This window comes from Amblyomma mixtum, chromosome 3 (assembly GCF_055824585.1).
Source record: "Amblyomma mixtum isolate Tamu chromosome 3, ASM5582458v1, whole genome shotgun sequence".
Taxonomy (NCBI): domain Eukaryota; kingdom Metazoa; phylum Arthropoda; class Arachnida; order Ixodida; family Ixodidae; genus Amblyomma; species Amblyomma mixtum.
Genome location: NC_143014.1, coordinates 209,907,830 through 209,932,977, shown reverse-complemented (window position 1 = coordinate 209,932,977; position 25,148 = coordinate 209,907,830). Strand labels below are relative to the sequence as shown.

At 44.2% G+C, this 25,148-nt stretch overlaps 1 protein-coding gene across 2 annotated transcripts in view; it reads left to right on the top strand.

Moving 5' to 3' along the window:
• Positions 1-25,148, top strand: part of LOC149353519 (nuclear pore complex protein Nup133-like) — an 89,454-nt gene that overhangs the window by 12,501 nt on the left and 51,805 nt on the right. For both annotated transcript variants that reach the window (XM_089582617.1, XM_089582618.1), the window contains exons 7-16: positions 818-934; positions 2,470-2,529; positions 4,249-4,310; positions 7,165-7,232; positions 11,458-11,546; positions 13,092-13,194; positions 16,462-16,524; positions 16,997-17,084; positions 20,694-20,754; positions 22,721-22,792. In XM_089582617.1, the coding sequence (XP_089438743.1) occupies positions 818-934; positions 2,470-2,529; positions 4,249-4,310; positions 7,165-7,232; positions 11,458-11,546; positions 13,092-13,194; positions 16,462-16,524; positions 16,997-17,084; positions 20,694-20,754; positions 22,721-22,792 (783 nt within the window). The remainder of the gene's footprint in view (positions 1-817; positions 935-2,469; positions 2,530-4,248; positions 4,311-7,164; positions 7,233-11,457; positions 11,547-13,091; positions 13,195-16,461; positions 16,525-16,996; positions 17,085-20,693; positions 20,755-22,720; positions 22,793-25,148) is intronic.

The window sequence follows — 25,148 nt, the reverse complement described above, 5'->3', positions numbered from 1 at the left end:
TTCTAGCCGAGTGCTCCTTGCAAATTGATCTCTGCAGACCCGTAACAATCACTGCCATGAAACAGATTTTCCCGCACACTTAAGACGTGTGCACAGAACCTTGATTCTAGACAATGTGTAAAAAAGCAGAACAGCCGCGGAATCAGCTGTTTTTTTTCTGGCTGCCACGTTCACGATGGGTGAATATGTGGGTGGATGGATAAGGCTGAATCCTTTGGATTGGGCGGCAGCTCACGCCACCTAGACGATGCTTTTGCACCATCAGCATACCCTCGCAGCAGCAAAAGTGACTGAAGAGCAAACTTAATTGCAAAACTGAGGACGCTTCTTGTTTTGCTTCATGTTATTGAGTTTGAAACATAGTTTGTTAGCAAAATAAAACACTGTTCATTTTATTGAGGGTGTGTTTACAGCAAAACATTAGCTTACGGACCTTTATTATGGAAAGAAATGCTTCCGGGGCAGAGCCCTGCTACTTGCCACCGCAGCCTTGCTGCTAATTTGTTGATTCCACTGTGAGCATCTCGCGGTGTCGTCATTTTGAAGTCACGCTCTCAAAATTGAGAGTGATATTGAGAGCGACTCATAATTCGGCCCCAGACAAGATTCACTGTTGGTTGGTAGCGTTTGTTACTATGTAAATGGTGCGATTGTTTTCTCGTCAGCAAGTTTAGTAGGTATATTCAGTAGTTTAGTGTAATGGTCAGCAAGTTTAGTTGCATTAACATTTGCATGCAATTTGTGCCTGGCATAAACCTTGTGTTTGCCTTGAGCTTTGTACTCTTGCTGGGCACTGATGCATTTCCTCAATTTTCAGAGGTACCTCATTAAAGTCCTTGTTGGGCCAACAAATGAAGAAGCCAAGAAGTTTGTCTATGTGCTTCTTCGTAACAGCCTTCAGAAATGGTTCCTAGAAGATCAAGGCCCCAAGAAGGTGAGCGATAATAGGTCTTTGCTTGCCATTCAGCTCCTTATTAGGAATTGACATTGACAGCTCGTAACTAACAGGTGCACTTAATGTGTTGCTCTCGAGGCTTGGCATGGTTGAGTGGCATATGCGCAGCCATTGCATTTCTTTGAGAATGCTGAACATACCTGGAGTTGACAGGTGTTCTGCCCTTTTTCTTTGCAGAGGTCTAATCAGCAGAGCACTAATTTAGTTCAGTTGGCTTCTGCTGGAGAAGTCACGCTGCACTGAATTTGTATAACATTACAGACAGCAGAGATAGGCTTGTGTTGACCTGCACTCAGTCATCCTTTTGCTATGTCCATTCGTTCTTTTACCTTTTTTTCTCCCCAAAAGTGCAACTTTTCCTCTGGCTGATCTGATTCTGAACTTTTGCACAACATTGTGCACATAGAATTTGCATGTCAGCACCTGGATGTGTACGCAGCAGCCAATTCCGCACATGAGTTATGGTATGCTCTCTCAATTAAAGGGTTGTGATGCTGTGAACTGTGCTTCTGTCATGCACACCCTTTTATTTTCGAATGAATTGAAAAAAATGGTGCTCTTTAAAATTTTGGGTCAGCCAACTTATTGTAAGCTATATAAGCCACTGCCTCAATGCCAACACTGTGTGACCACCTAACATCTGCGTGGAGTGTCTGCAGATATTTACGGGTTTTAGCTTTTACAGCGCTGCAGATAGTTTGGTATGTGCATGAAATACAATCATGTGAGGCGTGATATTGGTTCTGGTATTTCCTGAAAGACCAAAAGCATGTTAAGAGCATATTGTTGTTGTAGCCACTTATTGTACTTTATTGGTACCTAATTTTGTTTTTAATAACTGCCTCGTGCATAGATTGTGTAAACGCATGATTATTTTGTGGTGCGCATGATAAAGTGCATTAAATGTAGCTTCACAGCTTCCTTAAAACTTCATTTTTATGTATGTTTCATATCTTTTTGGTTGTCAAGAATTAAGAGGGCCGAAAAGATATTTTTTTAAATTTTCATTTGGTGCTGTCATCATAACACTTGATCAACTGGTTCTTGTTAATTCAAGCTCTGCTTAACACTAAACTGAAATTAAGTGGCTGCTTCAATCGAGAGAGTTCGAATCAGTGAGTGCCCACTGTATTGGAAAATGTGTGCTTTATTGCCCAGAAGCTATAAACTGTAACATTTGCATCCTTTGTGATCAGGCTTTTATCAAGTATTGTCAACTCTAGACAGTTCGAGCTTAAAAGATGCCCAAAAGTTTTTCGAATTGTACGTAGTTTGAATTAAGTGGAGCTTCTTTAATTTGCTTGGTGCTGACAATACCAACGTGTCAGTTCGAATTAACCAGATGTTTGAGTCGAGCAGGCTCGAAGTAATGTGATTCTGTTTGCAGGCAACAAGGCTCAGTAATCAGTTCAGCATGCGTCATCAGCTGAAAAATTGTTCTATAGTGTGTCTGAGTGCATTTTTTTGTTTCTTTTTAATTCCTTGCATGGTGGTTAATCTGTCATCTTTTTCAGCTTTGTGGCGAATGTGACCTGGACCGGTCCATGAAGGAACATTTCCATAAAGCAGTCTGGGTGTGTAACTAAGCATTTAGCACTTCTCAGCATGATGCATGGAGTGACTGATACGTCACTGTGAGAATGAAATGGAATTCCGGGTTGGTTACTTTATCAAGTCATGTAGATATGTGGAAGCTAGCCTTGTGTGAATATTGATCTCATAACCAAAACTGCGTGCTGCGTCTACTGGCACCATAAAGACCTGCCTTTTCCATTTCTTTTTCTTTTAATACTGCTGTCTGCTGTCCACACTTCAGATTGAGTGTGTTTGGTTTTGAGATTATGAAAATTGAGAGGATGAATTGTGTTTCTGAGTGAAGTATGCACTTGGCAGTGCATTGTTGTGTAGGGGCCTCCCCAGAAATTTTTCACAGAGGTCGAGATTTTTCAACAAGGAAGGGGACGGACTTTGGAGGAGGCTGTTCAGTGAAGAACAGAGATTTTGCCCGTCTTGTGAAAAGTGCTGACTTGGTACTTTTTGTTCGGCAGGGAAAGGTTGTAAGAGAAAGGGCAGAAAAAAAATTTAAAGTTAAATGAAAGAATTTTGTATAAAAAATTGTATGGTCGTTGAATTGGGGTGAATACACATCTAAGGGGATGCAAGTTAGTGAAGAAGTGCAATGTTTTGTAGATTGGTAGTCAAAAAGTTCAGCGCAGGGCACAGGGGGCAATACAAGAGTTTTAAAGTTTGTCAATTTTCCCAGTGGTCTTTAGATAGGTGAATAAAAAGTGCATTACACAGCGCTGCTGCAAAACGCAGGGGCCTAAACCACTGTTCGTCGGTAGTGGCACTTGTGAGTAGAACCCTGGAAAAAGTAAAATATATGAGCTGGGAAACGTAGTAGCCAATGACATTGCAAAGTGAAGCTGGAGCAGTGGACTGTGCCCAAGTTCATTTCAATCTGATCACATGAAAGACTCTTACATCTATGTCTCTCCTCTTACCATTTGCGTCTTAGCTGCTTATGCGCCAATAAACCCAACACAAAAAATCTTACCATTTGCTGCAAGCGGCAACACGCAGCAATCATTGCAACCTACCCACTGTGCCAGGTGTGAATTAAATTAATTTGATTAGATTCAATTCACTTGCCACCTGCCCAGTGTGGCTTTTCACATCATGAGATTTCGCCGCCGCGGTGGCTCAGCGGTTATGGTGCTCGGCTGCTGACCCAAAAGACGCGGGTTCGATCACGGCCGCGGCGGCTGGAGTTTCTTTGGAGGAGAAATTCTAGAGGCCCGTGTACTGTGCGATGACAGTGCACGTTAAAGAACCCCAGGTGGTCAAAATTCCGGAGCCCTCCACTACAGCGTCTCTCATAGCCTTAGTCGCTTTGGGACGTTAAACCCCATAAACCAAACCAAACCAAACATCATGAGATTTTGCGTCCTGTGTTGGTCACTGAAGTCGCTTACTGGTCGATACGGTGATGATTTATTTCACAAGGTCACAGGGCCATGGTGCGAAAATTTAATACTGAAAAACGAGGGGGAGTGCGCAGTTGTGAAAGGGTGAGAAAGCAGGTTGGAACAGGTTCCTGGTGGACTCGCTCAGTGCATGATAATTGTGTGCCAATAAAGATATGATGACAATGACCACATGGTGTATGTGGTGAAAGAACTGACACAGACACAGAAACATGCAGCGTCAGCATTGCGTCTAATGCTGTTGCATTCCACTCTGAAGATGGCTTCGGCATCCTAAATTTTTTTCTCTTATCTTCCTCTGCTCAGGATTTCGAGACCACCTTACCTATTCACCTAAAGGCATGGTGCATCGACATGCAGTTGTCATCGTAAGTTTCCTCCTCATTTCTGTTGACTAGACGTGCGCAAATATCAAATTTTTGACTGTGGAGTGAATACGAATAATAAAAATTGGATGTGAACAGAATAAAATAATTTCGAATTTCAGTATTGATAGTTCAAACTAAACAGATATGCTTTTCCACAAAACACAGCAATGAAAAGACACAATGATATTTCAAAAAATTTTTTTCACCCATCATCAGCATAATTTACTGACGTATTTACTCGCATAATGATCGCACTTTTTTTTTTTTAAATTGACGCAAATTTAGGGGTGCGATCATTACACGGGGTAAATTTTTTACAAAAAATTTTTGGGCACCGAAAACGAAAACAAGTTGCAGGCAGACTACCCTTGTCGCACGGGCGTGCTACCCGCGGTTACGCGGCTAAACGCGGTTATCGCGAACCGAGCGCGGTGATCTCGGTTTACGTCGTTAACCGAGAAGGTAGAGTGTGAAAAGCGCACGAGCTGGCCCGCTTCAAGAACGTACTTTCTTCGCATTAAATCAAGTTCCAAGAGCAACACATCAAAATAGGCAGAGCGTATAGTGTTGCACGACGGCTCTTTTATGCAGCCTTCGATCTCATCTGATAGTGCAGCAACAGCGTACAACAGCAGCATCCTGCAGTGCTCAAGCTATGCATTTTATCGCCGTTACGCTGAAAAATGTCCGGTCCCTGCTGCATCATTGATGTACTTAAGTGACACGTTCGCAACGCTCAGAGCACTGGATTCCACGCGCTTACCACATTGGTGCCGCCCGCGAGCGCGGCGGACGACAGCACTCTGCACTCCCAGTCGTCGCTAGGCCTAACTTGTTTCGTATCAAAGCCACAGTGGACGGCGCTTTTGAATGTACCAACGCTATAAATGAATGTTCTATTTATTGTGCTGCCTTACTGACAACCTAATTGTTTCTTATTAAACGAAATTTATACGATCGATTTCAGCGACACCTTAACAGTGGAGCTGGCGTGCAAGCAGACTGGGTCACTCGCGCTGCAACGGCGGCAGTTGCTGCGCGGCTGCGAACGTGAAACTAGCTTGTATCACAGTTATTACTCCTATCAGCAACTCTGTACAGCCAGCGATCCTCAAGGAGGATTCATTTTTGACGTTCCTGTATCGCAGGGCTTATTATTTATGAAAATATGAAAGTTCAGCCGGATCACCGTGTCACTTCGTTCGTTGCACCGCAATCCAGAACAGTGGGTGAGCCTTGTGACAGCGGCGAACCGTGATTCGAGATAATCGCAGTTAAGTTTGGTATTCGCGATTAAGCATAACCGCATTTAGACTGCCCGTGTGACTGCAGGTCAACCAACAGGCGGCTGCCACTGTAATGCTGATAGAGCAAGAAGATCATCTGCACGTGCCATCTGTCAGACAGATGGCAAGTACGGTCATCGTCGGCTAGACTCGACATCGTCAACAAATTGCAGCTTCAAGTTCAGGGTGTGATCATTGCGTGGGGAATAAAAAAAATTGAATTTTGCCAAGAAAATTAGGGGGTGCGATCATTACGCGAGTGTGATCATTATGCGAGTAAATACGGTATATCTTTTAAGCCCACCCCAGGGCGAGCCTTAGGGCATTAGGGGAAGGGGAATCATAGAAGTAATACTAGAAACAAACATTATTTTTTGGACCAATGCACTGTTTGTTTCTTTGGATAACACTTGCATTCAGTGAGAAAAGTGTGCTGTCACAGTTTGACCTCATGCTTGCGTGATAAAGGGGTTTACTGTGTGCTGCTGTGAAGCACTGCAAAGATGGCCAGATACCTCCTTACTCGAGGAGGGGTGTCAATGGTTGATAATAAGAGGGGCAAGGCACAATTAAGGTACTGCTGGCACAGCACGACGAGATGGCTTGCAAAACGGACAGAGCAGCAGCAACCTGAGCGCTAGGTGTAGAATGCTGCCTGAAATGTTGCATTCACGATGACACAGAGCCACTTAGCCCTCGTTTATCAGTTTCACCGGACTGCAAGCCCCACGATAGGCCTGAACACATGAACGAAACCATGTGGTGAGTTGTCCCAGTGCCCATGCAATGCCTTACGTGTCGTGGTTGGCTGGCTTTGAGCCAGATATTTTTGTTTTACGCTTTTTTCTTCTCCTGTGTGGCCTGAGATGTGCAGTTTCTGGATTCTAACTGGGGGAAATTGATAGTGATCGCTGCGAAACAACCACAGCAGACCATGCGTGCTGCATTAACGCCTCTCTCTGCTCAAGCCGGGCCGCTTCCGTGCATGTGCCGTGTCTCTTATCGTAGTGATCTATAATGACAGGATCACTGCCACTCGGGTTCACAGCCAGCTGTAGACTACATCATGGCACGACTCAGTGACATCCCGTGTGTTGGGACACTTCATTCTTTGACCCACAAGCCTGCAGTGACAGTGCTAAGGCGGGTCTCAATGGTCCTCAGCACATTGATTTTACGCAAGGCCTAGCTTACTGCGTGCTGTCCGTTAGTCACGTGCTGGCAGTCAATACTATGTTGTGAGGTTTTGCAGCATGTTTAGATTAACAATAAATTCATAACTTCTGATTGCTTAGAGGATTCAAAAAGTTCAAGTGCAGTGTGAATACTGTGCGAAGCGATTTGAATAGTAAATACTAGCAGCAAACTATTCCAAGTTTCCCCTAACCTAGTGTTTGGCTCATTATAGCCTTAGTTGCTTTTGTGCCATTAAACACCTTATAACTAACTATTCTAAGTTTCCAATATTCTCACACCCCAACCATCGATGCTTGCTCTTGTCTTGTTTTCGTGTACAAATGACCGGTACTACAAATTTTGCTTGATATTCTTTACTCTTTTCTGTATAGAAATGGTGTTGCAGTCTTGATGGCTGCCCTCAATCCCCAGGTTTCTCAGCTGCTCTACTATGCCATTGGTGAGCTTTTTTGGCGAATGTTTTGACTACCACTTTCAAAACTCCACATGAAACATAATCTTCTCTTGTGACCTTTTACTGAGATTGTGAAGCTTAAGGACATATGCACAGCTGTCCGCCTAGCAAGTGTCTGCGATTTTGGGGCAAGCCAGATTGGCATACAGTAGCTGACCGATTTTTCGGACTTGCAGGATATTTCCGACTTCGCTGAACAACCGTCATGCTCCTCATAGGAACCTGTACATTTTCATGACCGATATTTCAGACTCTCTGGAGTTCAATTCGATTTTTTGGGCTAAAACAAGACGCCAACAACACCAAGGAGATCGGTTGTCAATCGAAAGTTCGTGTTTGTTCGCTGCCACAACCAACTCATTCCCCGCTGCCGTGAAAGGTGCCATCTTGGATTTAAACAGAGTCGGTGGGTGCCATGGTGGGGGCTGACGAGAATAAGTCAGATGGATTGGCTTGGATAGGTTTGGCTATTGGTTCTTCATAGTTTGCATTCGAGATAGCCTAAAAAGAGCGCGGGATCGCATTGAAAACTGGACAGCTGCAGCTTCTGCTACGACTTGGACGACGCCACTCACGGAGCCACGGGGCGGGGCAGAGGATGCAAGAGGAGGGATGGGGGGGAAGGGTGCACTCGGAGGCGCTCGCATCCTCCTAAGGGCTACCTCTCGGTCGTTGCGAATGCCACTGTCTATGCAAACTGCTTGTTCTTGCTTCACCTGGCGTGTGCATTCGTTCACGGCAAACTTGCGGCCACGTGGCACTGTGTGGTATCGTGACGTGATGTGGTGCAGACATCACGAAAGCATGACTGTGGCTCAGATACAGTCTAATATATCGCTTGCAAGCCGAACACGGGGCATGGGGAATTTTGTGACTTTTAAAACCAGTTTTTCGCAAAAAAAGTGTTTTTTGTTTAGGTTAATGGATTTTTTGAACTGTTTTATTATTCAGACCATTTTCTGGGTCTCAGTGAGTCCAAAAAATTGGTTGGCATCTGTAAATGCTGAAATGTCACAGCTGCAGCAAATTTTGAAACTGCTACAATTAGTATGACACACAAATCGGTGATTTTCGGTGATCTAAACTTGACAGTTAGTGCGTAGAGGGTACTGTGGGAATTATTTTTTCTATTTGTGTTCTCATTAGGTTGTATGTACCGACCTGAGTGAAAGTGGAGAGACCATGTCTAAGGCAGAAAGAGCAGCTCGGCGCTGCTATCTCGTGACGCATGCTTTCTGCAGGAGTGTGCTGAGTGACAACAAACTTCGCTGTTGTGTGGGTGCTTATCGCGCTTGATAAATTTCTAGTATGGCGTTCAGCTACGGTGCTGCTGAAGGTCGCTCAGTTCCATTCAGAGGAACGGAACTGAGGGTGTGGATCCAAAACACCCTTTGAAACGATCTTCCTGGTTCGTGGAGCAAGAAAGCTTGTTCCGGATCGCCAATTGGAATACGCTAGTAGATGGATTAGAGGGCAAAACATGCAAACGAGTTCAAAACTTTAGATAAAAGCAAACCACTCTTTTTCTAGTGAGCAGAAGATACGAAACATCCGTGCAACTACAGTCAAGTCCACTTATAACAATACTGGTTATAACAATATATCGGATATAACAATGGTCGGTCATGGCACCATCAGCTTTGCCATGTGTTCTATGGTAAAATAAACTGCTTATAGCAATGCTGTCAAGGCACATTATTGGCTATAACAATTAAATCTGGTAATTGAGTGTCAACCATTACAGAAAAAGAAAAGAAATGCTACAACCACACTAGCAAAACCATGCTTACAACACAAAAACGTGCATGTGTGGGGCCGACCAATGTACTAAGCTGGCGTAGCAACGCCACGAAAGCAAAAGAGGCAGGCGTCATCGCGTCAGGAGAGCTGCTGCATTGGCTACGCACGCCATGCGTACTTCTTATCAGTCAGTGCAGCGCGCATGCATGCAGCCAGCATGGTTTTTCTCTTGTCAGCTGTCACCGCACCCTTGGTTCTGCATGCTTCTTGAATTTCCCATAAGAACAGCTTCCAAAAAGCCGGCTTGATTCCTGTGACGTGGAGGTGCGCAAAGCTCCCGGTGGCGCAGTGATGGCGGTGCTTTGGTCATCGGGGAACGGTGAACATTGTTCCGGTTCCCTGAAGTTCGATTTAACGAGCTTTTACAGGCATTAGAACAATCAAACCCCTCTGGGTATTTACTGTCAATAAATGCTCTGAAGTTTGTCATCCTTTCTTTTTTTCGACACAACCCTGTTATAACAATTATTGGTTATAACAATGGTATTTCCATGGCACTTGAATATTGTTATAAGTGGGCTTGACTGTAAAATCAAGCCTGCCTTAACCATTTTGGAGCAGAGTGGTTCAACACCACGTTGCCACCCGCTTGCACCGCTACTGCGCAACAGCGCCATGTTCTAATACTTCGCGATGTGTGCTGCCATTTGTCGCAATCATCGATAGCAGAATAGGCAAACGCCGCACTAGAAATTTATCAAGCGTAAGCACATTCTAAAAATCCGTTCACTGCATAAAGATTTGTTGTCCAATCGCTACAGAGTGCCGATCTAGAACACCCTTTAACAACAAACTACGAGTTACCCAGCGACTCCTCTTGCAATTTGAAGATTGAAGAGATGTGCCAATGCTTCGGCATACTTGGCAGACTACCAAGCATTGCTAGCAGACGAGATCCACTGCTGCCATGGTACAATTTCCCTGCAATCTGTGATTTCACTCTTACACGGTGCCGTAAAAAAACAAATTCCAGCAGAACATATTGTACAAGAATTTCTTAAAGCCACATTTTCTGGCTTTCTTTCCTTTCCTTGCGGTGGTGCCGACAACCACGATGGTATCAAAATGCCGGTCGTCGTGATCCTTGATTGAAAAATAACTTACAATTAAACGATACTCTAAGCTTTTCAACTTCAAAAAAATGAGTGATATTTCTATAGAATTACATATAAAACAGTCGGGACCATCAAATCTTTTCTAATTAACTGAAAATTCCAATTAAGCGGCTTCGAATTATCGGGAGTGGACTGTATGCCCTATAAAGATTGCATGAACTTAGTTCATCATAAAGCAAGGAAAAAATGGCAGTCCATTTGGAACAATGAAGTAAATAAACTACACTTGGTCAAACCAGTTTTAGGTGAATGGAAGTCATGTGTGCACCAGGAATGTTTCAAAGAAGTCATTGTATGCCGTCTCAGTGTAGGCCATACTCACACACAACTTTCTGCTGACGAAACAAGACAAACCAGTTTGTACATGTGGAGATGAACTTACAGTAAATCACATTTTATTTTAATGCTTCAAACTCTAAAAACTAAGGAAGAAGTGCTTTTCTCCATTTTATAATCAATGCATCCCATTTCACCCCATGCTGCTCAAGGTGATAATGCTATTGTGGACACGTCTTGTGTTTTTAGTTTTTTAACCGAATCAAGTTTTCTGAAAAAAATAGCAATCATGACCCAGTGCTTCGCCTGATGTCCCTCAGCCACTTTCTCATTCGTGAGAAAAAGGCCGAGGTTTTTATTTGATTGGCTGGGATCCTCGACATCTTTGCCCAGCTAAGGAGGGCTGCCGAGGCTACGTGACCTTTTTTAAAGCTTTTACTGTTAGCCATTGCTAAGTCTCCTTTTCTTTGTTATTACTAGGTAGTTAAACTTTTTGGGCCCTCTACACCACCGATCACTTTCCACATTTTTATTAAATCCTGCAGAAAGCGTTTTCTATACCTTGGGCTTGGTACATGGTGGCCTTAGCTGCCTATGTACTATTAAACCCAACACAACACACAACATCATCAGCACCAGCGTGAAAGCGAGGGCGAAGTTTGTCGTCACACAGGGCACTGCCCGGGACATGCGGCAGAATAGCAGGGCCGTGGTTTGGCCCCACAGCTGCTCCTGCCGCTGGAGCCATAGTCTCTCCATTTTTGCTCACACTAGTACGTATGAGTGGCAATAAGAGCTTGACACCTTCAGCCTGATGGCAATCTGCAAATTGTGCTGAAAAGAGGGGGGGCTGAACATACAACGGCTGGGATGTGTGGATCACATCTGGAGGTGCAACTTTTTGTCAGATTTTGTTGTTTCTATTTTTATTAGAATAGGGTAACAGTCTGTCTGTGTGTTGGCTGGTGGCAGCACCACTGTATATATACTAACATTTTATTGCTCTGTTTTCTCTCTAGGCACTGTGGATGTACGTAACTTGGGCTCACCAGCCGTTAGTCCAGGCTTCATGGACTTCACTGTGCTTCGTTTCTGGGAGCAGTACACGGTCAGTTGCTTAGGGATTCGGCACCCTTTGTGGGTGGATGTTGGGTCATGTTTGCTTGCTGTTTTCTATTTTGTACTTTGCTCTTTTTTGCCCGTATATACCGTATAAACGCGTGTAAGGGCCGCACTTTTTTTTCCAGATTCGGGAGCCAATTTTCGGGGTGCGGCCCATACACGCGATTTAGAAAAAAAAAAAATTTAAGCAAAAACACAGCAATCAGGGAATGAACGGCATTTATTCTGGTGCACGCTCATCCCAAAAAAGCCGCGCAGCATGTCCGCTGTCAACGCGTAGCCGTTGTTCGCATTTCCATCACTAGCAGAGCAGTTCGGGGAAACTCACACGGCTCGCCTCGGAAAGCGCGTTTTTTGCAGCTTGTGTTTCTCAATGCACCCTTTTGATTGCACGGTCATCGGACGCACTTCTCGGCCGCGTCGAGTTCCCTGCCCGCCGCACGCTTGCTGCGTTCGAGAGCTAACTCCCAACTGTGTAGCTGATAAGGTGCTTACTCGGCGGCCGCACGCGAAAGCCACAACTACGGCGAACGCGCTAATCCGCCATAAAAGGCTGGAGCTGGCGATACTGATGCTGATTAGATAGTGGGAAGTCGCGGGGGGGGGGGGGGGGGGGGGAATTGACGATGATGATGGCTGCGGCCTCGGGCGCCATCCCTGGACGGTTTTTGGAAGCTCTTGTGCGCGTGCTTGGCCTCCGCGATCAAGCGCTCCGTGAGCGAGCGCACCGTTGTTCGCAGCCGGAGCCGATCGCGGAGGCCACAGCGCGTGCATGTAGAAGGCTATTCCCGCCTGGGTCATGGAAAGTTCGGGTGCGGCCCTTACACGGATTTATTTTTTTTTTTAACATTGCCTTCGGGAAAACGGGGTGCGGCCCATACACGGGTGCGGCCCTTACACGCGTTTATACGGTATGCCAGTCATAATATTCATCTCATGAAGTAGTTTCTGTGTTTTTAGTTTTTACTCTTTCTTTGTTTTACTCAGTCCCATTGTTGATATTAGGAAGTTGCAGCTAAAGCTGTTACTTTTATTACTGAACAGTAAAACTGTAATTAATAAGAAAGCATACTCACATAGGCCTTGCTAGTTTCTAGGTCTGCTGACCATTGTTTTTTAATATTCTGAAATATTGTGCCTCAACCAGTATCTACAGAAACTGCTTCTTTGCACCATTAAGGAATGTGATCGTCATTTGGAAAAGTAAATGCACAGCGGAAATGAAAATGCAATTATTTTTTTCCAACACAGCAACCCTTCTGCTACAGCATATATGAGCAAGTGGGGCAGTCCTTGGAAAACAATATCACAACAATTTGGTTGTGGCAGTGCTATACCTCCATTGTCACATAGTGATCATGTCGGTTGTTTTTTTGCCATCATTTCGTTCATATATTAACAACTTTCTACTCCTCTGCATATTGCAGCACACTTTTTATGGCCATAGTTTTGTGAATTTTTTCTTCCCTTAAAGTAACTGGATACCGAACCATAGGTAGAAGGTTGAAATGAATTGCTCTTTTTCTGACAGGAGGAGGATGAAGAAGCAGTGCTGAGCTATAAGTTTGTCCTTCCATCAGCAGACTGCCCCTCAAGTTTTGTCTACAGTGGCACCAAAGTCTACTGTGTGACGTGTGAGTATGCAGTTGCATGCATTGTTCTGTCTGATAGGTTTCTGTTAGCAATAAGCAATTGTGCCCATTCAGGAGAGCATGTTGAATTCCTCTGCATTATTTGGGGCAACAAGATCATGCGCACGCGCCGGAAATAGCTTACTGCTAGCTTTCCTTCAAACTTCACAAGCAAGCTTGTGATTAATAGAGGTCTTACCGAGCAGATTCCTAGATCAAGCAAACTGCAAAAGAACTGCCAAAAGGGGCAAACTGCAAGTTCCAGAAAAGGAGTGAAGTAAATCTAGTACATTGAGTTGCGCATTTGTCCTGAAAAAATAAATTAATACGGTAACATGTCAGCAACACGAATCTGACAGGGGTTATGGAAAATATTTCTATCATCTAAAATGTACAAAACCCATCTGCAGAAGCTTGGGAGATGCATTTGTGCAAGCTTATTTACAACTGATGGGCTGTGTTCCACTGCTCACTCACGACATCGGCCACAGCTAACTCATGCGCGTCAGCGATGTGTGGTCTGCACACTGCACACTGTAGGCCTAGCAATCGTGGCATTGGTGATGTGTGGACAGCACTGATTGTTCAAGGATGCAGTCACAGCTTGCACGTTCGTATCTTCTTTTTTGTAGCACGGGAGAGTCTTCAAATATCCAAAATTCTGTGCATTGTACACAATACACTCCAGCAAGGGAGTTTTACAAATTCGTCTCATTCCAAAATTCATATCAACTGTGATCGTATTGTGGAGCTTCTACTGTACAGTAAAGCACGACTTGATGCTGCATCACTAGGCCGTTAGTTCTTTGAGGCTTGCTAGTTGAATTAAGCTTTCCTGCACTTTCCCCACAGTCCAAAAAAAAGTTTTTTCCTGGGTTCGTGAAAAGGTCTATATATTGTAACCTCACGAAATACTCTTTTTTTGTGACAAGGAGGAAGAACATAACTACATGAGCGCTAACTGTCATCTGAAAGAATTTAATATCTCATGTGGTAATTCATGTATTGAGTTTATTCAGTTTATACTGTTCACGTGTTGTGCTACTCACTTGCTATAAAAAGGATTTTTTTTTTCGCACTGTTACTGTGTAGGTGTTTGGTGCACATCACTGGAGCGGCCACATTGGGGGACAGTTTCAGCTTGCAGCTGTTCCTAATTTGTCCCAACCACACATCTTTACAAATCTCTGCTGCTGCTTTCTAATGAAGCTTGCCATTTACGTTGTCCTGTTTAGCACACTCCGCTCTTTGTTTTATCTTGTGCGATCACTTGTGCGATGGTTTCGACATAACTTTTTTCTTCCTCTCCCTTTTTATAGCCCTCATTTAAGTCATTTCTCAACAAAACTTTGCAACAGTTTGTGGCATAGAGTGCTCTGAAAGATCAACATTTTCGCTCTTTCTCTTTGCTAATGCTTAGTGAAAGCTAGAAATGGTTTAGCTGTTTGAAACAAAAACTTGTAAAAATAGACCGCCTTCAGCTGAAGGCTGTCTTTACTGTTAGGAGTAACCCAGACCCAGCCACATATTACTCTATGTGTGCTCAAATGAAACGTGAAAAGTTTGTTGCACATCAGAAAATGCTGGACGGAGGCAAAAGTGGACACACGCAGTGCTAACTTCCAACAACTTTATTAGGGAATGTACTCCTATTTACCGTATTTACTCGCACAATAGGCGCACTTTTTTTTGCAGAGTCTGGCTCAAAGTTTGGGGTGCGCCTATTACGCGAGGTAAAATTTCTGAAAATTTTTGACTCACAAAATTGAACATACTGCATAAATGCACACGTGTATGGGCCGCACTCTGTTTTCCCAAAGGAAATATGTAAAAAAAAAGATCCGTGTAAGGGCCGCACCCAAACTTTCCACGACCCGCGCGGGAATAGCCTTCGAAATGCACGGGCCATGGCCTCCACGATCAGCTCCGGCTGTGAGCAACGTGCGCTTGATCATGGAGGATACACACGCGCACAGGAGCTTCCAGATGCCGCCAACGGATGGCGCCTGAGGCCAAGCTCATCATCATTGTCATCAACTTTTGCCTCTATCGTGAATTTTTGCTATTCATATCGGCATCAGCATCACCAGCTTCAGTTTTTTGTGTCTGTCAAAGGCCCGGTAGCTATGGTAGTATGTTAGTCTTAGTTCTGGCTTTCATGTGCTGCCGCAGAGTGTTGCTATTTTAGCACGACGGGCAAGCACCTTAATAGCTATATGGCTGAAAGTTTGCTCTCGAACTCTGAAAGCGTGTGGCAGGCCGGTAATTCGACGTGGCTGAGAAGTGCGGTAGTTGGGACTGCGGCGTTCCTAAATTTTGTTTACTTGACTCCTAGTGCCGAGGTTTTCATGGGCCTAAGTCAGAAAGGTTTCTGGCTTTAGATGAAACTTTACAAACGGATGTTTAAAGTGAGCATCCCTGAAGACTGTGCAGCTGTTCCACGCGATACCGTTGTACGTGCTATGGGTCCGCAGCAGCTGCGACGGCAGCAGCACTACTGAGGACTAGTAGTCAGTTCATCAGAAACTTTGTTAAGATAAGCCTGGGTTGTGGAATGGGCAGGTGTTTTTTTTTTAACCTCAGATTTGGGGGGTAGGGGAGACGTCGGTTTGCAATCATGTAAATACAGTTGATCACATCGCCTATTATGCGTGGAAATAAGAAAATCAAATTTTTCGCGCCCAAACTGGGGGTATGTCTATTTTGCGAGTGTGCCTGTTGTGCAAGTAAATACAGTATACATGTACCACTGCAGCTACAGCAAATGACTTGCATGATTTCTATGTGGAATGGAGGTAAGAAAGCTTTGTCAGAGAGATAGACAGATGGGGTGCTCATGCAAGCTCTTCCTGGTCTAGCTATTTTTTTCACTTCATTGATTTTGTGTGTGTACCTATACTTGCTTATACCGATTAAAAAACACTTTTCAAAGTGTGGTGTTCAATGTTTACATGTGTTATAGTGTAGTACAAGTAGTTCATCTAGTTCATTCTTGTTCTCTATGTTGTGTTTATGTTCATGAAGGGGATCATTAATACAGTGACCAGTTTGGCCTACATATACTGCTGTCCACTTCTGTCTTCTTCCTTGATTTTTGATGAGCTCCAACCCTAGCAAAGTATGAATCAATAAGCCTAAGGTTCTACGTGAGTATTGAAATTAATGTGTTCTGCTGTACAGTCAGTTAAACATTACCTGGCAGGTCTGCATTCAATAGTGCGCTTGTGCTTGAATGGCCAGGAAGGTTTATTTGTTATCATTTTTTTGCAGCTGGCAGCAATGAGGATGACCCGGATGTAATTGAGTTCAAGGAGGACAAGCTTCTAGGAGCAGGTGAGATGACAGCATCAATGAGGCACGTGAAATATTCAGTTCCAATAGCTTGGGCTGGCCTATCAGTGTAATAAATCTGCATTGAAGTGCAAGGGCTGACCTGAATACAAACGCAGACATCTATTTCTTCTTATGGCAAGTTTTTTGTTGCTGCTACAGTTATATCAAGCAACATGCCATGTCTAGATGCACATAGTACAGTCATTAACGGTTCTGAAAACAGCAGCAAAAAGTTGTGTATTTTTCTTCATGTGTTTTCACTCTCTTCATTGTCTAACAATAGCATTATGATTGTTGCAGGCATGTGCACTTCTGTTGCTGTGCTTGCAGTGGCACCAGCTGTAAACTGTGCCACATGTGCCAAACCACATCTTTTTTTTTTCGTTTTTTCTATAGGATGAAATAATGACAGTAGATGTTTAGTTCTATCACTCTTTTTAGCAAAGATGCATCTCGTTCTTTTGGTTTGCAGGCTCCTATGAGGGAACACCATTGTTCTTTTCACGTGTCAACGGCATCGTTTGCATTAATGCAAGACATGCACCTGCAGATGATGCAAGGTCAGTGCATTTTTATGTGTGAAACTTTTGCTACTTTTTCTTTTTCCCTCAGTTTTCTTTGATACTGAGCAAACATCACTGGGTTGGCAGTGAGCCTATTTGCACATAAGTGCTTGCAGGATGTACCTGCTGTAGTGGCTCAGTGGCTATGTTGCTCAGCTGCTGATCCCAAGGTCACAGGATCGAATTCCGAGTGCTGCTGCCACATTTCGGTGCAAGAACCTCAGGGGTTCTAAATGAATTCTGAGCTCTCCATTACAGTGTCCCTCGTAGCTGATGTGCTGGTCTGGGACGTTAGGCCCCACTACTACTAAGTATAAAAAGTTGTTAATTTGACACCATTGGATGATCACAATGTTTGTGATGACTCGCAGTGACTCATCATCTGCACCTCCGCTTACAGCAGTGACTGGCTTCGCGGTTGCCAGTCAGTCCCACCTTTGCCTGTCAGTCTACCTATGCCTTCACCTACCAGTCATTCAGGGACAGTCACTTTGCTGCCACCATCTGCTGACAGTGAACACAAGTTGTGGAACTCAAATATTAGTAAAAGTTGTCGGGAAGTTCTTCTCTACTTTAATCGGTGGACAGCCAGAGACACTTTTTGGGTACAGTGATGACGACCTAACCACACACTCAAGCTGTCCAAGGTCTCAAGCGACACCTCTTCAATAACTTCTTGATTTAAAGCATGTATTTCATTGTCACCACTTCAGTGAAGAACCCGTCAACTCGGTGACGGCCAACCTACGCGCCACTTTGCACAGTGCAACAGAAATGGCGGAGTCAGATTCTTCATAACTTTTGGAATCTATAAGTTTTTTGGCTGCTGTCATGAGATGCGCTACTTTGAGCAAACGCACAGCATTCAATAGAACTGGCACAGTTTCATGCATATGTCAAACCATTCAGCACAGACCAACCCACAGAATGCTGCCTTGTAGTACCTTAGAGAGAGGCGGTTCTGAGTTGAACATAGTGAGATCAGGGGCAACCTTTCGGTTACGATGCTTAAAGTGTGAATGGTGTCGCTTATAGGGTTTAACGTCCCAAAGAGACATGGGCTATGAGAGACGCCATAGTGGAGGGCTCCCGAAATTTCGACCACCTGCGGTTCTTTAACGTGTGCTGACATCGCACCGTAGCCAGCTCTTCTGATGCTAAAGTAATTGAGCTTTTGTAGGACTAAATCGTGGCCCAACAGGTGCCATTTCTGTGGACGTTTGCTTCTTGAAACTGAATTGACAGTCTGATAAAAGCAAGTGCCTTGATAGTAAACTATTTATTCTCACAAATTTTTTCCCCAAGTTTTGCATAATGTCAGCGGAATTGAAATAAACCGGTAATTTGTCGTATCTGATGCAGCGCCACCTTTGGGAATGAGAGTTTTGCGATTTGCATGTCTTCTGGAAAAATGCCAGAGGATATAGCAAAATTTTGAATGTGCATTAGTATTGGGGCTTTTAGACGTCTATTACAGAATTTGAAGGGTTTGTTCTGAAAGCCATCTTTTTCTTAAGCCCTGCTACTACAGAGGCTTGAAGGTTCTCCTAGTGTCGTGAACGGCCGCCGTTTCATGGGGCCCCTGTGAAACCGGTTTGGATGCACAGCGTAGGTGGCGCTGCAGCTGCCAGGCGTGCGGCTTTTGGCGCGCTATGCAAGCCGCGCCGTTCGCCCAGCCAGTTGGCAAGTGCGCGCGGGCGATTTGTGACATTGAAGGTGATGCCACACATCACGCAATCACATGTGCATCCAAACGCATTCGAAAAAATGCGAGTAAACCTTGCATTTCAGCTGTTCAGTCAGGAGGTACTAAAGGGTATTTTCTTTTACCGGGACCATTTGCAAAGGGACAACGTCAGAAACATCGAACCGACAGAACGGTTTGTAAAACTAATGGAAAGACTAATTTTTATAATGTCATCTAGAATCCCATCAAAAGGCCTTCGTGCTGATTAAAGAAGTGCACAGTTTTTGAATGAGTTCATTGTTTTTCTCAAGGAATGGGAGGAACATGCTGCACAGTATGGTGGCGGCTTTTTAAGTGCAGGAACTGCCCTTGGGCTGCGTGTAACGCTGCAAAGCCCACTGTCGCTTGTAAAATACCTGACCACGTCGCTGCAATACAAGTACTTGTTGACTGCAAACCTAAGCCAAGACAGGATGGAGAATGTATTTGGAATTGTGCGCCAGTGCTTCGGTTGCAATGATCATCCAACTGTGAGGCAGTTTTTGATAATTATCAACAACCTTTCTTTCTACAGCCTCGAAAAGCCTCCAAAAGGAGCAAACGTACCTGCAGAAGTCGTGACTGCCCTCTTGCAACTATCTGATGTTCCCAAAGAAAAAAATGAACGAATAACTGAACTTGTCGATAATTTACTGGATGGCGGAAACTTGGCTTCTGCTGCAGAGCTGCTCAAGGAGCACAGCAGCCTGAGCGATCATCAGGGCTGTGTAGACAAAAAAAGTGACAGCAGACTAATTTTTTATGTAGCTGGGTATGTTGAAAGAAAAATCCTTAAAAGATTTCCTTGCCCCGAATGTGCAACTTGTTTCAGCACTTCGCCTTTGCAAGCCGAGTCAAACAACAATGCCTCACTTACTCGAAATTTTGACCATACAGGCTTAGTTTATCCATCAAGGCCAATTGAACAGCTCATATAGCTAAGCTTGAGGACGCATTTACGGTGTTTTTCAGCCGCAATGAGATACACGCAGATAGCATGGTCAGCTTTCTGCATTTTCTTCAGGAACGTGAGCTTCAAGGTGTGGGCTGCGCGGAGCATGGACGTCGAATAACGACAGAAGTGGTCAAGTTTTACGCCTTGACTAGGATGCATTTCCTTGTACAGTCGGTAAACAAAGAGCGCGGCGCGCAACGAGAAAAGAAAAAGTTGCTGAAAATGAGGCGCTGTCAGTAGCCTCGCACAGGGCACTTCGCACAAAAAAAGGCATTAGTACATTGTTGTCATGGAACCTGGTGTAATAAAGACGTTCCACCCTGCAATTTGTGCCGCTTCCTTTTCTCATTTCGGTATCATGTACAAAATGCGTTTTTACGCTTCTTTACGGCGCAGTAGGTGAGGCCCGACGTGACGCTTGCATTTGCTCCTGCCGCGGCACACTGTCGGTGTTACAGCTAGTCCGTGTCGAATCTAAATGAGAAGAGAACCTATGCCAGTGTTTGCACCGTCTTTAACACTTTAACGCCTTGTCAAAGCAGTGATAGCAACCCACACACGATCAACCGACTGAACCAGCGAGCACTACCCATAGGGGCTTCTTGCGCCCGCCCGCACGCCAGCGGGCGGCAGCGCCATCTGCCTTGAGCATAGCAAGTTATTTCAGCTGCGCCGGCCCGGTCGCGACACTAGGAAAACCTTCTAGCCTCTGTACTGCTACTTATGAGATTTGTGAAAAGTTGTTTATTTGACCATCATTTGTAGGATGTTGGCTGTGGTTCCTTATATGCTGTATTATCAGTGTGAACTTAGTCCTGGTCTTATCACATATAATAGCTGCTTATGTATCTTTCATGATGAGGCTGTCACTGAGCAGTCCCAGTCCATCAGCAAGTGCTTATAGTTTCACATGCCTTGCTTTCAGCCTTGCCATCGAAAACATGCTGCAGGGTTCATATTTGCCCACTGATGATGAGAGGATAGAGGTGAGCAGTGCACACCAAACTTTCCTTTTTTTTTTTGTTTTCTCTCATTATGTGCATGAGTGAGCACAGATCTGACTTGCAGCTTGCATGAAACAAACTTGTTTAAATAGCTTCATAAGCCTGACTTAACCTCAATATGAGAGCTGTAGAATATCTTTGCATCTGGGAAAAATTTGCATGGACTAACACTTGATGACTGCCTCCACTCGTCACTAGTCATTCAGATTATCATTACTTTCCTTGCTATAATATATAAATCCTTTCATGTTAGTGTAAGTGCCTGTAAAGGCCATTTCAGTAATCACTGTTATTTGTGTAATGTTCTGTTGAAGCAGTATTGGCAACAGATTTTAAGGTTCTGTTTGTACTGCCGCTTAGAAGAAGGAGAACTGGAGAAGACATCCCTGGGTGAACTTTTGGCAAGTTATTGCAGCACCATTTTGTTCTTGCAGTTTAGCTCGGTTTTCTTAACTCCTTCCCTACCGCGCCCATTGAGCATCATTAGCCCGCTAGCGATAATTTCATGCCCCGATTTCAAAACCTTCTACGTTGCTAATGATCACGCTGCAGATGTAGTTTGTAGGCCAGGAACCAAAGTTTTGTTTCCGATGTAGTTTTCTTTTGTATCGCGAGGGGGCACTTTTTAACGCGCTGCGAAGAAATGAAGACGCGGACCTGCGCTCATTGCCCGCCATGTTGCCCGCAGATGACGCCTTCGCCGCTCGGCTTCGGAGCCTTCCACATTGCTTACAGGCACGATGCGCATCTGTCTTATAGCCGAAGAACTGAAGTTTTGTTTCCGATGTAGTTTTTTTTTTCCCCTACAAAACGGCATTTTTTGAAACCACTCTGAAGATGCGGGACCATCGAAGACGCTTGGTCACCTCCGCATGCGCGGCACGCGCTCTAAGATACAGCAAATCTCAGGACTCCGTTTCGTCTGCGATGATATAATCCATGTCCTGTGCAACAACGAGCCTGAAAATGCTGCAAGGTGCTGAAGACGATTCAGTTTTCACATCGGTGATGATGGAAACCAGCCTGAAACACAGGCGGCCGCGCTCCGATGCACAACGATAGGGTTTCCAGTGTTTTTTTTGTGGCAGCAATACTATTCAAGATAGAAATGATTTTATTTTTTTGCAGAGAGTGGCCAATAGACAAACAAACATTTTGCATAATTCAGAAAATTTGTAACATTTTTTTCTTTTAATATACAAGCGTGTCTTTGCAAGTTTTGTTGAATTTTTTATCTAAAGTCTCGTTTTTAGCAAATAAAATTTTTTGTTGCAACATGCAATTTGTTGTTGAAACGTATACTGATAGAAAGCACCTTTATTCAGCTCTGTTTTTAGGTATTGCAATCAATACGGAATTCAGTAGTTCTTACAGAAAAAAAAAATGTACTGAAACCTTCAGAAAATGGTCATTTCCCCCATGGTAGGGAAAGAGTTAATCTGTGACACCAGAGGACAGTACACAGAACCACCACAGGCTGTGTGTGCTCGCAGCAGACGATGGAGCAGCAAAAGTGCCACTGTCCTTTGACATTGCAGCACATGGAAACCTAAAACCAAAACTTTAGGAGAAAAACAGTGCTGTAATAAATTGCCTAATATTCACTGGGGCATACCTTCTCCAGTTCTGTCATTTGCAAGGCCTTCCGCACCATCATCACCAACAAAAGGGGGAGGGGCTAAATATTTCAGGTCTCTACTACAAATTAGCTGGGACGCATTTTGACAACAGTGCCCTCTGTGGCAAGTGTTCGCAACAGTGTGCATTTCTTTTGGAGGCTCTGTTGTTGACTAGAGACGTGGTACTCATTACCTGACTTGGCATACCTTGCGATGCAGCTGCTGTACTTTGTATTTATTGCAACCCTCAGCTGATCCTGTGAGTGCATGAAGGGGTATACATACTTCTGTGTGACATCTCTCTCTCTCGCTGTCATTGTCCATTCCAGGGGACCAGTGTTGATGAAAACAATTTTATCAAGCTGCGTTCAGCATTCACCTTGTTTCGCAAAAAAGAGCTGGTAAGTGGATGGCAAGCGGCAAGCATTTTTCCGCATTTTTCCAGCTCCATGGGCGTAACTAGCAAAAATTCTCATTGTACACACTGACACACTGCAGGATTTTTTAGTATATTGCTACATAACCTTCCACAATGCATTTTGGTAAACTATTGTAAATAATACATTTGTAAGTAGACATAGGCTTATGCTGACAATTGTAAATAATGGCCATCTACATGGTTGATAGGAATTTTGACACCTATACTACACTTATGCTTAGACTTGTAACATGGGGATTTTCATGCGTAGCTAACTATCTACTTAAAAATGCTTCTTGCTGTGCACTTATGGTCTGTACATATGCTTATGCTTGGAAGTATTTTAGACATCCTGTTCTGAATCCTGTTTTATTAGTGAGCAGAGACTTGCTCCTAGAGATTCGTGATAAAGTTCAAGTTCCTAAACTTAAAAAAATGTTGTCATTTGGGGACATTCGTGTCTCGGTTACGCCCCACAGCTCGCTTAACACAGTCCGCAGTTTGATCTCGAAAATTGATTTTCTAGATCTTAGCGAGGAGGAAATGCTGGACAGTCTTGCTGATCAGAGTGTCACCAAAGTAGAAAGAATCAAAATAAGAAAAGATGACAAAGAAATTCCTACCAAGCACGTTGTACTTATCTTCACTTGTTGCACACTCGCTGACTCCATCGAAGTGGGTACACAAGGATTGCAGTGAGACCCCAGACACTGTTTCAGTTGCCAAAGAATTGGCCATAGTTCCCAGAGTTGCCATGGCCACAAAACCTGCGCGAAGTGCGCTTCAAAAGAACACACCTGAGAAAACTGCGAAGCAGCATTCTGCTGCACTAACTGTGAAGGCGAGCACCCGGCCTACTCTAGGTCTTGCCCATCGTGGAAGACAGAAAAAGAAACCATTACATTGAAAACGAAAGAAAACATTTCATTTAAAGAGGCAAGAACACATATCAGAATGGCAAACAATTTTTCTCTCACTGTAGATTTGAGCTTTGGCGATGTGGTGCGACGAGGCGATTCATCACACCGGCCTCTGGCACCTGCCTAGTCCTCATGTAGTGAGGCTGCGCCAGGGCTATCCTCGCCCCATGTGGAAGTAGCTAACACTACTCCACCATCTCCAAAGCAGGTCATGCTGCCTCACAAGGCAGCAGGCCTCAAGACCTCTGCCCACGAGGCAAGGTCTCATAGAAAGACCCACGTGCAGTCTGCACGATCGTCCAGTGTCTCTGAAGAGGCGATGGACACGAGCCAGGGTAGCTCCATGCTGTAGACGTCACAGGTACGGCAGAACTCCCTGGATCGAAAAAAAAGAGACAAGCCCCGAATCATAGGGCCAACCTAAACCCAGTTTCTCACCCTATGTACATAAAACAAGATGGCATTCATAATATATTGGAACTGCAGGGGGCTTTTAAATAATTTAAATGACATAAAAGAAATCTCAACTTCATTCTCCCCTGTTGCTTTGTGCCTGCAGGAAACTAACCTAGGTCCCCAGCATAAAAACCTACTAAAAAAATATAAGGTATTCCCCCATGACCGAGAGCATGCAAACAGGCTATCGGGAGGAGTAGCCATCGTCCTGCAGGGTGGTATAGCAGCCCATGAAGTGAAACTTACAACTAGGATTTTAACGCTCACTCCTCTTTTTGGGGAAGCGAACGCTCTGACTCTAGGAGCCAAATAATCGGAAGATTTTATCCTCGCAAATAATATGTCTTTTAAACACAGAAAAAACCTCATACTGCTCCCCATCTTCGGGGAAAATGAGCTGTTTAGATTTGTCTTTTAGTTCACCGTTTGTTGATGACATCCCATTTTTAAATGGGATGTCATCAACAACCCATTGTAATCAGTTTAACATCTGCGCCGGAAATCATCCTAACAAACCCGCGATGTTGGAAGCTTCATTTAGCAGACTGGCTACTTTTTACAGCAAAAGCCACCATAGAAAAAATAGTTCTAGAAAATCTCAGCATCGATCAAATAAAGAGTTCAGAAATTGTATCATAACTGCCACACACATAGCTATTCCTCAGTCTTCAGGAGTGGTGTGACCAAACCACTAAGTATGGCGGACACAAGACTGCAGGGAAGCGAAAAAACGACAAAACAGAGCTTGGGGTAAATTTTGCAGGTACCCGACACAGGAGAACCTCGGAAATTTCAAAAAGGCAAGAGCTAAAGCTCGGTACATCCATTGCAGTGCCGAGAAAGCATCATGGCAGAGTTATGTCTCATCTATAAACAGTCAAATCACATCTAAAAAAAATGTGGGAGCAGGTTCGAAAATGAAATGTAAACTTCTCACCATTCGCAATTTCTTTTTTAACAACA